This window comes from Aptenodytes patagonicus, chromosome 14 (genome assembly GCF_965638725.1).
Source record: "Aptenodytes patagonicus chromosome 14, bAptPat1.pri.cur, whole genome shotgun sequence".
Lineage (NCBI taxonomy): Eukaryota > Metazoa > Chordata > Aves > Sphenisciformes > Spheniscidae > Aptenodytes > Aptenodytes patagonicus.
The window spans coordinates 7,832,424-7,847,047 of NC_134962.1; the positions used below are offsets into that span (position 1 = coordinate 7,832,424).

The window sequence follows — 14,624 nt, forward strand, 5'->3', positions numbered from 1 at the left end:
GCGGGGCCGGGGCCGCCGGGAGCCCCCGGGAAGCTCCGCGGGCGGAGGCGCGGACGGTGCTGGCGCGCTGCCCTCCTGCCTCGCCTGAACCCTCTCATGAACCGCTTGCCCCGCAGCCTCCCCGGGCCGGGCCGGGCCGGGCCGGGCCAGCCGGCCCCACCTCACCCCACCCAGGGCTCCCATTGGCCCCCGATGAAAGTCCAGCGAGCCTCCCGGCTGCTATATATATACATATATGCGGATGGGTGTCTGCCACCGCGGCTATGGGAGGCTGCAGCATCTTCCTCCGGCACCCCGCCCTCACCTGCGGCCGCGCCGCGATGCGCCCCGCCGGGCGCGGAGCCCCCGCGCAGCGGCTCTTCGCCTCCTCCCTCAGCGCCCTGCGGCCGGCGGCCACCCCCCCTCCGCGGGGCCGCGGGCACCCCCTGGCCGCCCTGCCCGGCCCCCCCAGCTGGCCGCTGATGGGCAGCCTGCCCGACGTCCTCTGGAAGGGGGGGCTCAAGAGGCAGCATGAGACGCTGGTGAGGCGGGCGGAGGGATGGGGATGCTGCGGCGGGGGGAGCAGGGGAGCGCCTCGCACTCACCCGGGGGGGGGGGTCTCTTCTGCGCCCCCAGGCTGAGTACCACAGGAGGTTTGGCAAGATTTTCCGCATGAAGCTGGGGGCTTTCGACTCGGTGCACATCGCAGCCCCCTGCCTCCTGGAAGCCCTGTACCGCCGGGAGAGCGCCTGCCCCCAGCGCCTGGAGATCAAGCCCTGGAAAGCCTATCGGGACTATCGCGACGAGGGCTACGGGCTGCTGATCCTGTAAGTGGCACCCACAGCACCCGGGCGGCCCTGGGGAGGTGCGGGGAAGTGCAGGGAGCGCCGGCTGCTCCCTGCGGTGGGGGGGGAGCCGGTGCGGGCGAGGGCGGTTTCCGAGGTGCCCGGGGGATGCTGCGGCGGGCGGCCGCCGCCAGCCGACCTGCCGCGCCCGGCTCCGCGGGGACCGGGGCGCCCGCCCCGGGCTGCGCTCCCGCGGGGCGGCTGTTCTGCCGCCCGGAGCGGGTTTCATCCCCTGTCCCCCGAGAAGGGGCTGCGGCGTCAAGTTTGCGCCCGGTGGTGCGATGAAGGGGCGTCGGCGCCCGGCGATGTCTTGTTGCACATGCGGTGGGTTCGGGGTTTTTTTCGTCTTTCTTTCTGCTTTAAGCCTTCCTCTTTTCAGCCTCGCTGTTTTTAATTCAATCTAGGGAAGGAAGGGACTGGCAGAGGGTAAGAAGTGCCTTTCAAAAGAAATTAATGAAACCCAGGGAAGTTGCGAAACTGGATACCACAATCAATGAGGTACTGCGCTTTGAGAAATTCTTTCTCTCTCCCCTCTCCCCTGGACAGCTGGGAAATAAAAGCAGATCAAGTGATCAGGTTTACCTGGAGAGCTGTTGATCTGCTCTACAGTGGTAAAACCATGAGTTAATAGTCTGAAATCATTCAGGGAATAAGAAGTGCAAACTGGTTATCAGGGTCTGACCAAAAGTGAGACCACACAGAAACCTGTAGTTGAGATTGCCTGTCTCCACAGAACAATAAGATGATTCCATAATGATACGGGCTCCTTCAAACAGAGTTTTTGCTTACTTTTCTTTCATTCGGTGTTTTTTGCCTTTACTGCTTCGTTCTTGTGTTCCTCCCGTCAGGGAACACCTCCTTCTTTAACCTCTGTGTTCCTCATTGAGTTTGAGGAGCATCTGTGACAAACAGCTTAATCTTCTTTATTGTGAAACTCCAGTATTATCCCAGCATCAGACTGAAGCATTTCATCCCTGTGGAGGAAAGCTCAGTTCATCGAAGTACAAGCAGCAATAGCACGAGAGTCATGTAAAATCCAAACACGTGTTAACACGGGGGGAACTGAATCTTGTTCAACAAACAGGAAACATAAGTATTCCTCTCTCATGTGAGATTGTTACCTATTTAAAAGACAGCTGAAGTGTTAAATTAAACAGGATTTTTATTAGTTGATGTCATTTTGTTCCCTTCTTCTCTCTCTTCTCTCCACTGCTTAGGTCCTGGAGGACTTCATGCACAGAATAGATGATGTTTGTAACCACAGTGGACAAATGGAAGATGTCTATTCAGAATTCAACAAATGGTCATTTGAAAGTAAGTTGGTTTTTGCCTAAGAATGGTGTGCATTTTGTACCTGCCATGGCATTCCAGTTAAAGTATGATCAGTGATGAATGTGTAGGCTGACTATTTCCGAGCTATCAGCTACAACATCATGGAAAGTGGGTTGCAGAAAAGCCAGGGAACTATCAGTACATGTGCAAAATTCATCAGCAGCTATACAAACTCTTCTGTCTGGTTATCTATATGGCTTGTAAAAAAATTCAAAAATAGTGACTTATAAATCCAAAACTTGTGGAATCACAGTGCATTTATCTAGAGTGGGATCAGATAGCACATGACCATTTTTGTCCATCTGATATTTGTTAATTATCAGCAGCACAAGATCAATGAAATGATCCAATAACAGTGAAGAAGTATTCATTGTAGACAAGGGTTGGAAAATCCCATTTAAAATGTTTACGTTGGGATTGGGAAGCACTGGAAAAAGTTACCAAGACAGGAGCCTCCATCTTTAGAAACCTTTCAGAGTACATTAAGGAACCATCTGTCAGGAATGACTTAGGGCTGAGGAAACTGCATCAGTGGTTCCCAACAACAGGGGTGGTCGGATATAGTGTGTAACCGAACGAGCTCTGTCAGACCTGTCTGCTCTTGGCTGGCTCATCTCAGCAACCTGTGTACTGAGTTCCTGAAAGTGTTTTCTTTTCCACTGTCAGTGGTGATGTCTGATTTTGGAAAGGGAGAAATAGGAAGTGACAGCTTTAAAAAAAAAAAAAAAAAGGCAAGTGGAAAGAGGTGGAAACTTGTGGGGTGTGGGATGGTTCAAGTGTTTGCAAGTGGTTTCTGGCTGTGGAAAGGGTTAGGAGGCGTTGGACTAGATGGCCTCTTCAGACCCAGTTTTGCTGCGACTCAGTTCTCTTCAGTAGCTTTGCCTAATAGCTTATTTGCCAAATATGCCAGCCCTGCTTGGCAGAATGATCTGCTGCTCATGAGGGGATCAGTGGTGATGCTTATTTGTGAAGAAAGTGCTACTGTAAGGGCAGCTTAGCTAGATATACTGCTACTTGGGTCTGAGGCAAATGTGCAGAAGGTGTTTTGAAGTGCTGTTCTCACAGGTGTGAGTCATAGAACATTTTTCAGAAGGATAATCCAAGCCATTCCTTGTCAATAAATGGTGGACACTGTGCACCCTTTTGTTTATGTCATTTAATGACAATATTGCTTAACAACAGGTATCTGCCTGGTGCTGTATGGAAAGAGGTTTGGTCTCCTACAGCAGGATGTAGAAGAAGAAAGTCTAAACTTCATCAAGGCTGTAAAAACGGTATGGAAGGGTCTTTACCGGGGGCTGTAGTGATTTTCTGCCCCTACTACTATTAAGAGGATACCAGTTTAAATGGGTCACCTGAAAAAAGAAACTCAAGCTTCTGTGCTACATGTATATTGGCAGCGTTGCGCATCCAAGGTGACACTTATATGTGCAAAGCTAGTACTGACCATCTGACTGTCCCATTTGTGAGATGCCTAAATATGTAAGGGAAAAATGCTGTGTGTGGACATCAGGGTAATCCTGGAAATATAGTTGTCAGGTTGGTTGGTTAACTTTCCTCTCCCTCTGAGACACCTGTTGTGCAACACTGCTGTTTGTTGGGTGGGACTCTTGGAGTTGTGTAGGATTATGCAAATATGCTGGATTTGGAGGTTAGTCATTCCTGTAAGCACATCTGCTGCGCATCTTGCTGCAACTTGGACTCCGGTGATATTTATCTGCCTGATTTTAGCCATCTAAAAGGTAGGCATCTAGCCTAGCCTAGTTTTTTAGCTCCATCTGTTGTCAAGGGAGAGAGAGGCACTGCCAAAGGGTGGCTTGTCCCATTGTAAAACAGGTGTGTAAAATAGATAGGATGAATCACCCACGAGAGAAGCCTCCTATCTTCCACTGGCTGTCCCTAATTTTTAGCTGGATGCAGTCTAAGTAGGTTGAGACTCATCCTTTCTGTCCAGGATGGAAAATCTGCCAGAATCTTGACTTCCTGAAAATTGCCTCACACTTTACAGTTTAATGTTGTTCACAGATTGCAAGTAGATAGATTAAAGAAAGATTTCAAAAACTTTCTCCACGACAGATGATGGCTACTTTTGGAATGATGATGGTGACCCCCGTGGAACTTCACAAGGGTCTGAACACAAAAGTCTGGCAAGCTCATACTAAAGCATGGGATGATATATTTAAAACAGGTTATTGTTTTAAACACGATTTCTCTCCTTTCCCTTCGTCCCTGTTTCCTGCTTGGTGGAATTAACTTTCTTCATACTTGCTACTGCCCTACACTGCTGTTAATTGCTGCCTTCAGCACAGATTCAGACACCTTTGCTGCAGCTGACCACAAACCTATTCCAAGCACGGGAGCACTGTTTTCTTATGACTAACACTTAGGTCTGGTTGTGGGGCAATACCCAAACCACACTGAAGCCCCAGAAATTTGGGAGCCAGAAACGTCATGAGTCCAGTTTAATCTGTCATAAAAGTAAATAGCCAGCAAGTGCATGATCTCTTTAAAGGCAAGGTACAGGAGTGAGAAAAGGGACCTCTCTCAAAGGGACCTCAGAGGGAGTTGTTTTCTTGAGAAACAAGAATTTTACATGCAACAAAAGCCTGTTTGCTAAAAAAAGAAATTATAGATTTTCTGAACAACCTGGAATTTAGTCATAAGCCTTAAAAACAGAAGCAATTTAAATCATAAGATCAGTTTGGCTTTTTGACAACAGTTTCTGTTTATTTAAGATGAATCAGCTTTCAACATTACAGAAATTACTCTAATCCAGATATGAAGTTGAGTTTGTATTTTTCAATATTTTGTTAGTGACAGTGATAGCTAAAGATTAAGAAAGGTTTTGGCACTTGGATGGCTGTAGCGCTGAGTGATATATTTCTCTTAGATACTTGAGTACTTAATACTTCAGGAGTTTTGCTCATGCCAGCCACACGTGCACTTATTTTATTGCTTCTTAGTTTATGGGTATTAGGAAAGACACTTTAAACCAGTTTTGTTCAGAAAAACCAGTTTGACACCTTCATTTGACATGAATAGCTCCTTACTAGGAACTGGTCTTAACAATTGGGATATTCATGAGAAAGGGTGGGCAAAATCCAGTCCTCTATATTTAAGAAAAAAAACCAGCATGCAGAAATTTGGCATCTATTTTTGCCTTCTCATAGTAAATCAAAGGCTTAAATTTCCCCTTGGGGGTCTGAGTGCTAAGTCTCTTTGATTTTTTAACACCTTGATCCCCTTTGAAAATCCAACCTAATAAATTTCACACACTTGTATTTCTGCTTGCTAAATATTTCACTCAACACATCACTGATTTCCTTTCCTAATTTAAGAAAGCAGAATTTCTAATAGTTTGCAGGAGCTCCTTCTATTCAGAAGTGATTTTTGTGACCGAGTTCTTCATTTAAAAAGTGAAAATACTATTATTTATTCAGTATAATGCTCGTTGCTTGAAAAAAGAGCACAGCTTGGCACCCTCTTTCAAAATCCTGCATGTAAGATGTATTTTTGCTTTTATTTTTAAAGTGTTTTCAGTGATTTTTCCATTAATTGCCTCCTGCTCCTCCCTCCTCAGCCAAGCACTCAATTGACTGTCGACTGGAAAAGCACTCTGCCAACCCTCAGGAGGATTTCCTGTGTGACATCTATTCTGGAGGACAACTTTCCAAGAAGGAGCTGTACGCTGCCATCGCGGAGCTCCAGATTGCTGGAGTTGAAACGGTAAACCTGACTTTCCAAGAGCTTGTTAAAATTAGCATCCTTCCAACTCCCTGCTTTCTTCCATAACACCTGAGAGTGCGCTAATCCTGTAGTTGCTTCGGTGGCCTAGATGCAAGTAAATTTGTACCTGAAATCACTAGATTCTTTCTTCTGTTCATTACTCCTAGAGAACAACTCGGGTGGCTCATAATCCCTTAGGCTTACAAAATTCTGTAAGGCAGTGACCAGCCATAAATGTTGCTTTGAACTTTTGGCAACTTGTTTTTTCTGTCATCACAAATGGAGGTCTTACATTTCTTTTTGGTTTGTTTCAGACGGCCAATAGTTTACTGTGGGCTTTGTATAACCTTTCACGCAATCCACATGTTCAGCAAAAGCTTTTCCAGGAAATACAGAGTGTTTTGGCTGCTAATGAGAGTCCAAGTGCTGAGAACTTGAAGAATATGCCTTACCTAAAAGCATGTCTGAAAGAATCCATGAGGTAAAATTGTCAAATAATTTGCAAAAAGCAAAATTATCACAAAGTTTTTTACCAGCTAGTGTGTGCGAGGGAGAAAGAATTTTCTAGTATATATAATTTTGTTCACCTTGTTGTTTAGGGTAAACTATGACAGGTACATGAAGAAAAATACTGGAAATCTAACGCATTTTGTTTCTTTCACTGTAGATTAACACCCTCGGTGCCATTTACCACTCGTACCATCGACACAGAAATGGTTCTGGGAGATTATGTACTGCCCAAAGGGGTAAGTCAATTAATTTAGCTATTAGAATATTTTGTCGTTAATTAACTGTCCCGTAAGCCATTGAAGTTGGTCATATTTCGGTTTCAAAATGACTTTGCCAAAGGATGAGTCCCAGGATAAGGAAAGAGGAATTCACACCAAGAATTCCCATAAACTGAAAACCATACCTCCCTGCACTGCTGTTGGATTAGGCAAAAATATTTTGGTGTGCTATTTCAAAAAATTTTTTCAAACTTTCCAGTGATTTTCTGAGGAAACTATGACCTTTTCTGTGTTTGAATTAATCTTCAGAGAATTACATGACATCTTCTGAGGAAACTGCCTCACCTTTACTGTTGCATTATTTTTTTCCGTTAACAAGCTGATTCACTTGGTAGCTCTAAGCCAATTTGTAATGAGACTCTCTCTATTGCTTTGTTTATAGACCGTACTAATGATAAATAGCCATGCCCTGGGTTGCAATGAGGAGTACTTCAATGGCTGGACTCAATTTAAACCAGAGCGCTGGTTTCAGAAGAACGTAATAAACCCTTTTTCTCATGTTCCATTTGGCATTGGGAAGAGGATGTGCATTGGGCGCCGCGTAGCAGAGCTACAGCTTCACTTGGCCCTTTGCTGGGTAAATATTCTAAAAATGGCACTCCGTACACAATGTTGGGTTGTTCAACATTTAACCTGATCAGAAGATCTAGAAGCCAAAGCATGCTAACTGAAATGTTTGTGTTTCAGCTCATTCGCAAATACCAAATTGTAGCAACTGACAAGAAGCCAGTAGAAACACTCCATTCAGGAATACTGATTCCCAGCCGGGAGCTTCCCGTGGCATTTCACAGACGATAAGGTATGTGCATAAGGGTCTCCTGAATACATGAGACTTTTCTTTGAACCTCATTTAGAATTTTCATAGAACTGCGAGTGTAAGAGAACAGATGTTTTTCTAAGCAATGTGAGATGTATTAAATGCCATCATGTTTTGTTACTTTTAACAGAAAATATTCTATGTACTACAAAAGAAGACAAATTTTGTTTGGCTTATGGCTCTGAAGTTTGCTGTCTAGTTTTAAACTCCAAGAGAGCATGTCTTCTGTGCATGATGCAGATCAGAGATGGGGAAATCAAAATGTATATACTGTTGGGGAAAATAATAACCATTATTTTGTTATATTATAACTTCTCCACTGCATTTCTAGAAGATATTTCCTGAAAAACAGTATTTGATTTTGAGCATCAATGTACAGATTAAAAAGAAAATGCCCTAGTGAAGGAACAGTACACCAGGGTACTACAGAGTTTAGATTAGAAAACTTGATTTTAGGCAGAAGGACAAAGAAAAGAAATATCTATTTGTAAATAGTCATGCAATGTTGCAACTTATTATACATTTTTGGTTCAAAAAAATTGAATGTAAGATTTTCTCTGCTCACAAGCTTATACAAATAAGCTAACAAAAAAGCTTATTTGTATAAACATCTAAATTGGATAACTGGGTGTTTGATCTAGAATTAAGTCCTCAAATTAGAAATTAAGTGATATTTAAATACTATGGGAGATATTTTTTTGCTGGCCAACACCATAGGAAAAAACTGCCCAGTATAACTTGAGTAAGGGTATTAATTCCATTAACTCCTTTAACTGAAGTTTGTTCCGTGCTATTTGCTTTTAAACAGTCGATCACTATATAGATTCTTTTTCTCTTTAATACAGCTTGCAGAAAATAAATGACAACCCTGCTGCTGCCTTCTCTGAAAAAATATACATCGACTGGGAAAGTCAAGGCCTATGATAACCAGTGGAGAAACTGCAACACGTGTCCCTTGAACAATTGCTGAGCCAGAAATAGTACCAAGAAAAGCTCCCATACTGTTTTACTGGAAAAATGTGGTTAGTTGGGTCAGCTGTACTGTACTTAGCAGTGTTAAAAGGAAAGAAAAATACCATGCACATTGATATACCTATGCAAATATACTGATTTAGTGCAGCTGAGGGACTGTACGGGGTAGAGCTTGATAATGAGCTGTGGAGTGTTGTGTATAGCTCTTGTTAGCACACAGTGAAATTATTATAGCCTCAAGCTGTTCAACAGGCTAGCTTGGAAAGAGCTGGTTTCCAGTTTGTGGGTATCATATAGGACCTGGGGGAACAGTCACGACTGAACTGGTCCTGTTAGCTCAGAGTTGAAGAGCTTTGAGCAGTCAGCTTAGGGGAAAAGAAACTCGCTTAGTCCTTATCAAATTACCAATGTCATGAATTAAACTGAGAAGTAAGATGGCAGTCTGTAATAAGGCTAACAACAGGGCTTAAAAATTAGGGTAATTAAAGAAGTATACTTTCCCTAATGTTATTCCCTTCCTTAATAAAAGGGAAATAAGGACAAAGGTGTGTAACAGGATTTATTCCTCATGCCTGCACAGTACTTTCATTTGAACAGTTGCAATACTGTGCCTGCCACATCCTTTGCTCATACCCATAGAGTTTCATGCCTCCAACTCCCACACAAGCCATTTTATCACACCTTTATTGTAAAACCTTAGTGGTCTTTTATTGCATGAAAGGCCTTGTCCATAAATGGAATCACTGGAATCCTATGGGTTCTGCCACTATTAAATGATGATTATCCTAACAGGATAGTTACTTCATCAGATGAGTAATATAAAATGTATGTTTCAAAGAACCACAGGAAATAAGGTTCCTAAACATTTCGAAGAGGTCTATTTCTTGTGGAGATTTCAATACCTGTATCTAAAGGTTAAAGCTGTCACTGCCCTGCATGTAATACCGTATGTTAGCTATTATGGTCACTAGTGTATTTTTCCTATGATGCAGTTTCAAGTACAGGTTTATGTATATAACCGTGAATGGTTATTTTTATTTTTTTACATTCTGAAACGATACAAGTTCTTAGCATTTGTTGGTCTGTCTCCTGTGGTTTTTATGTTCATTTTCCTCTGCTGTTGTACTCAGACATGTGAATGTAACCATATTACGTAAAACAATTTGTGCATTATCTGAACCTTTCTAGTCAATTTTATAATAAAATAAAGATTTATATTTTTTTTTCTATAAATAGTCTTCCATAGTTTATTATAAAGTCTTTGTAGCATTACCAAAATCTTGTCTTTCATGGTAACTTCTTGCAAAAAAGTTGCTGTGGTACTTTCATCCCTCTGCTTAATATCCTCACTGGGCTTGAACGTGAAACTCCACAAAATCAAGTTACTTTAATTCACCACTGAGAAACTTCTGCTTTGTGATACCCCAAAGTTGCTCGATTGTGTGCTACAATGACACCCTAGCTGGGAAACTGTTTGCAAAGCCCAGCTCCTGGCCGGAGGGTATAGTGGGCACTGCCTGGCGCAGGACCAGCCCAGGGAGGTGGACCCCGGGTTAGCAACTCCCCTTAGCAGGGGCGTTAAGCCCTGCAGCACAGAGCTTTGATGCCAAACTCCTTTTGTGCCATTAATCTTCTTGCCATTCCTTCAATCCAGGCTAGCCCTAGTGTTCAGGATTGTGTTCAATCCACGCCTACAGTCCCTTTCCCTCCGTCTAATCCTATCAGACCTCAGTGAATGCTAATGTTAGGAGGCTTTCTGCATCCATAGCACAGTCTGAACTCTCTCTCCAGCATGCACAGTACTGAGGCCTCCAGGGATGGGATTGTTACATTTCTCTGCCATTATGACAAGATAAAATCAATATAAAGTTTTGAGGAAGGATGAAAACAGTTTGAACCTTTGCAGGATCAAAAGATATGATGTATTTAAAAACAAAGCCATCCACCCAGCACTGTGACTGACAGCCTGATGGTTACACAAAGAGCAAATCTGACAGTTATCAAAACCATGCTGGCTTTGCCAAGTCAAGGCTGCCTCCGGCTGAGTGAATGATGGTGTAAGAAAAATCGTACAGCACTCTGTGAGAATGTCGCTTTTCTGAAAATCATATTGCAATGTGTCTTTTAGAGTGGCTGTAGTTTGTGCTGCTGAAACTAATCTGACAGCCGGGAGCACTGGGTCCTAGAGCCCAGGGAAGGTGGGCTGGGAGACCGTAGGTGTTCACCAGATCCCCGGGGAGCTTTGGCAGCTCATGCTAAGGTGCAAGACCGTGTGGGGAGATCTACCCAAGCTTCTACAACAATAATATACACGAAGTCTCTTCTTATAGCATTATAAACTAGTATTACTCCATTAGAGCCAATGGAGTTGTGTCAATACGAAACAGGTGTTAACAGAAAGTCAGGACTATTGTTCAGTTCCAGGCATATCACATCGCTCACAAATGCGCCGACAATTTAACTTCTAAAGACAACGAAAGAGAAGAGGTGTTATCTAGTTGAACTGACCTTGATCAGCTATTTCGAAATCCTTTATTGCTTCTGTGTAGTAAATCACAGGTTCATGCTTACTGGACTGCTTATTATTTTCGCTATTTAAATTTAGTGGACCCAAAGATCTATACAAGTGTTGCTCTGAGCAAGGTTTTGACCAACTCTATATGAGCTGAGGTACAAATGTATGCTGTCTCCTGGATTTCTAAAAGTACAATAACCACTGACCTGGAAAATTTTGTTCCGGAAGCTTTGTAGATTTTCAAGTTCCTGAAGTTTTCAAAGAACTTCATTAATCTGCTACCTCAAAGTAAATGTCCAAAGCAATTTACCTAGGAAATAGGTAATTATCAAACAACACAGATAATGAATGACCAAGGCAGACTTTCACATTAAGAAACGCATATGGCTTGCTTTTTCTCGTATTTCAGAAGTGTGAAAAACAGCACGATGCTTCTGAGATTAATAAATGTCTATGAAACCTTTTGCCTATGGTCAGCTGGATAAATTCAGCTCAGTTCTTTGCCTCTTTGAAATGATTTGCTCATTCAGAATTACTTATTAAAAAGACAATGACAACACTACTTCCCTGTTATCGTTTCCTACAGTTACTCCTCAGAGGAGGATAGTTGGATCGTAAAATGAATGGAATTAATTGGCCTCCACATTAACTTTCTCAACAAGGAAGCGAACGAGGTTTACATATCCAAAAGGAAGTCAATTCTGTTCAGGCTTTGGGCATGTTAGTGGGAATGATATAGACAAAGTTGGAGCCAACTGATCTGTGCTTTTTTATGAATAAAGAATGCCAGTTTTCAGGACTGACAATCTGGCATTTTTCATATATGTTCTGTTCATTATAAGCTGGCTATTATATAGTATGCTCTGAGTCAGTCTCTGCATACACCTTTCAGTGCTGTGATTAGATGACAGATAATGTGTTCTAGTTTGGCTTCTTCCACACTGAGAAGGTTCTTTGTTCTCAAGAACTAGAGGTAGAATCCATGTCTGTGTCAGTGCTGACTTTAACTAACTGATGAGGCAAAATAACTCAAGCTCTGAAAAATTAATTCTGCAAGATGTTCATAGCTGAAGTTCATTTTAGAACAAATTTTAGGAGAACAACTCGGCATGTGCTTAATTTTAAATATGTGAAACATCATCTTGACCTCAGCGGGACTGCATGCGTGTGTGGGGGGTTTTTAATGCATTATCACTTTTTATAAAAGGAGAAAGTTTAACAATTTCCAGCATGTCTTTTGGGGCACAAATATCCAAAATTAACATAAGGGTTGTAGCTTTAGAAGAAAAAGCTGCCTTTTCACTTCAGATAATTGAAACAAAGGGCCTATTGAGGTTGAAACCACAAGCAGTCTCATTAATCTCTTACCCTGGATGCGTGTGTTGTTCTGATAACTTGTGGATTGATATGCCGTAGTGTGGGTGGCTGCATTCAATTTTTTTTATGTGTCCTTCCAGGCATGGCTTGGGAAAAAGTATGAGTATTACATTACAAAACTGAGCATTATGCTTATGCGCTTACATTTATTCTTGGGTATTTCTGAGTATTAGCTTTCAAGAGACTAAAAAACACAGAGATGCTAAATTGTTTTGTCACAGAAACAGCACACGTCCTGACCTTTCTGCCAGCTCTCCGCTCTCTTGTACCGTAGCTCAGGGCTGCAATCCCACTGCCTTAAATCCCTTTCACACACCAAGGTATAAACCAGGAATACATTTGTTGACACTGAGAAATGTAAACTAACATGAAACTGGTATCAGCCACTACAGAATCAGTACAATTCTTTGGGCAGGGAAGTGTAACTGGTACGGATGGAGACCACACTTGGGGTCTGGTTCAACATTACAGTGTACTTTTTCCAAGACAGCCCAACTCTCTGTGTGAATATTACTGTTCACTTCTTTCTTGTCTGTTTATCCAGAAGTGCATTAACACCTCATACAATACCTATCTGGACCTTATCTTCTGTATTCTTCTTTGCTAGCAGAGGAAGGACTACATTGACTTTCAACTCTTGTCCATAGTTTTTGTCTCAGCTGTATGATCAGTAGCCTGTGGCTTGGGAACAACACAAAAAGTTAAACTTAAGCGATAGTATTTGGATCCAGAAGGAGTTTTAGAAATCTTTACATTGTGGGGTTTGGATGGAGCTGAACACTTATGGAGCAATCCTCCTCCTGACAAGGAAAGCAACAATGAGACTTCTTTATAAGACAAAATATTTGTCTCCAAGGGACAACGTCAAAACAAGTGTGGAATGGAATGCATTTTATAATCAGGGTAAACTATACTTTGCTTTCTTGGGCATGTTCCTTTCGACAAGTTTGAACTCTTTGCCTCTAATTGTTAAGTGTGTTGAACGAACTCCAGGCACCGCATGTCAGAGGAGGAGGGAAGGCAGCGGAGGCAGCAGCTGGCAGGGAGCACAACAAGGCAATAAAGGGGAACTCTGAGTATGAGAGTTACCTCTTGGTCTTCCCAAATTGGTATGCACGTTTATGATACTTTACCCTCCGCTATCTACTTAGGTGCCTAGATACTTGATAATAAATCAAACAAATCGCATCTGATTCATCCTGCTATTAAACTGTGTTCCACATAAAAACAGGAGATAGGAGAGAAGCGGGGGAATGGTGCAGGTCTTGCTTACCTTGAACTAAAGGGTACCCTCACTGTCAGATGGACTTCCAGCAGCACGGAGTTGGCTCAAGGTGAAGAAAGGAAAAAATGTTCTCTAAATTTAATGGAAACAATGGAAGGAAGTCTTTGAAAAACTCACACCTCAGGCAGTACGGGTTGCACTTATCTAGACTTTCAAGTTCCCACAAAAAAGCCCTTGTTATCTCAGTTATACCAATGAAAATCACAAATAGTTTTGCAGATGAGGTCAATGCCTGAATCAAGCTTAGTCCCACTTGGTTCCGGGCAAAGGTACCCACATATCTGATCAGGGGTCAGCCAAGAGCCAGCTCAATCCATGAGCAAAGGCCATCCTCAGTCCTAAAACTGGGAGCTGCTTTGATGGCTTTGCAGGAACATTCAACCGCAGGCTGCAGATACCCAACTGTACTTTGTCAACACACTCATTATGTTGAGGGTGCAAGTTGATAGGATTAAACTGACTGTCCTACCGTAAAGCACAGGAAAAGGCCTCAGCTAGGATCCAAATTTTAGTCATTTTGAATGGGACCTGCAGAGCATCAGTAGAATAAGGAAGACTTCGAGAGCAAGGTTCTGGGCAGGAAGAAATGAAGATAGTTTTGTTCACACGCATCTTTTGCTTGGTTCAGGAGGTGCCAAGTTTTGGTACTCCAGAATGATCCTGTCTTCCCTCTGGCTATGTTTGAAAGTCAGAGTAATAGAAAAGAAAAGCTTTAAATATACATTGCTCCTTGTGACACACACATTCAGTATCTCGTTTCAGTGCAAGTGAAAAGCTTCAAAGCACACACTCCACTAAAAAAAGAAAGCAAAACAGGAGATATCTCGTACGCAGTCACTGAACACACTGATATAAATTTCTCAAGTAATTGGACACCCTGGACATATTATTAGTTTCCTATTGGAAGCTTCCACTGTAGCTTCTGCCTTTTAATAAGTGTACAAGAGATTGGAATGCCACAGAAAGGTGTTTTTAATCATTAAAGACT

General features: G+C 42.6%; 1 protein-coding gene across 1 annotated transcript; it reads left to right on the forward strand.

Moving 5' to 3' along the window:
* Positions 1-263: 263 nt before the first annotated feature.
* CYP24A1 (cytochrome P450 family 24 subfamily A member 1) lies at positions 264-9,686 on the forward strand. The gene is made up of 12 exons (XM_076352204.1): positions 264-521; positions 616-806; positions 1,229-1,322; positions 2,042-2,138; positions 3,339-3,430; positions 4,233-4,344; positions 5,737-5,882; positions 6,197-6,363; positions 6,550-6,628; positions 7,053-7,247; positions 7,358-7,469; positions 8,333-9,686. Exons 1-11 carry the CDS (start codon positions 264-266, stop codon positions 7,466-7,468), a joined length of 1,542 nt encoding a protein of 513 aa, XP_076208319.1. The 3' UTR covers position 7,469; positions 8,333-9,686.
* The last annotated feature ends 4,938 nt before the right edge of the window (positions 9,687-14,624 follow it).

Excerpts from the sequence above, each read along its gene's own strand:
- CYP24A1 (XM_076352204.1), top strand. The coding sequence starts at position 264 with ATGGGAGGCTGCAGCATCTTCCTCCGGCACCCCGCCCTCACCTGCGGC. Across the intron at positions 1,323-2,041 it reads TGGATACCACAATCAATGAG|GTCCTGGAGGACTTCATGCA; the intron begins GTACTGCGCTTT and ends TCCACTGCTTAG. Across the intron at positions 3,431-4,232 it reads TCATCAAGGCTGTAAAAACG|ATGATGGCTACTTTTGGAAT; the intron begins GTATGGAAGGGT and ends TCTCCACGACAG.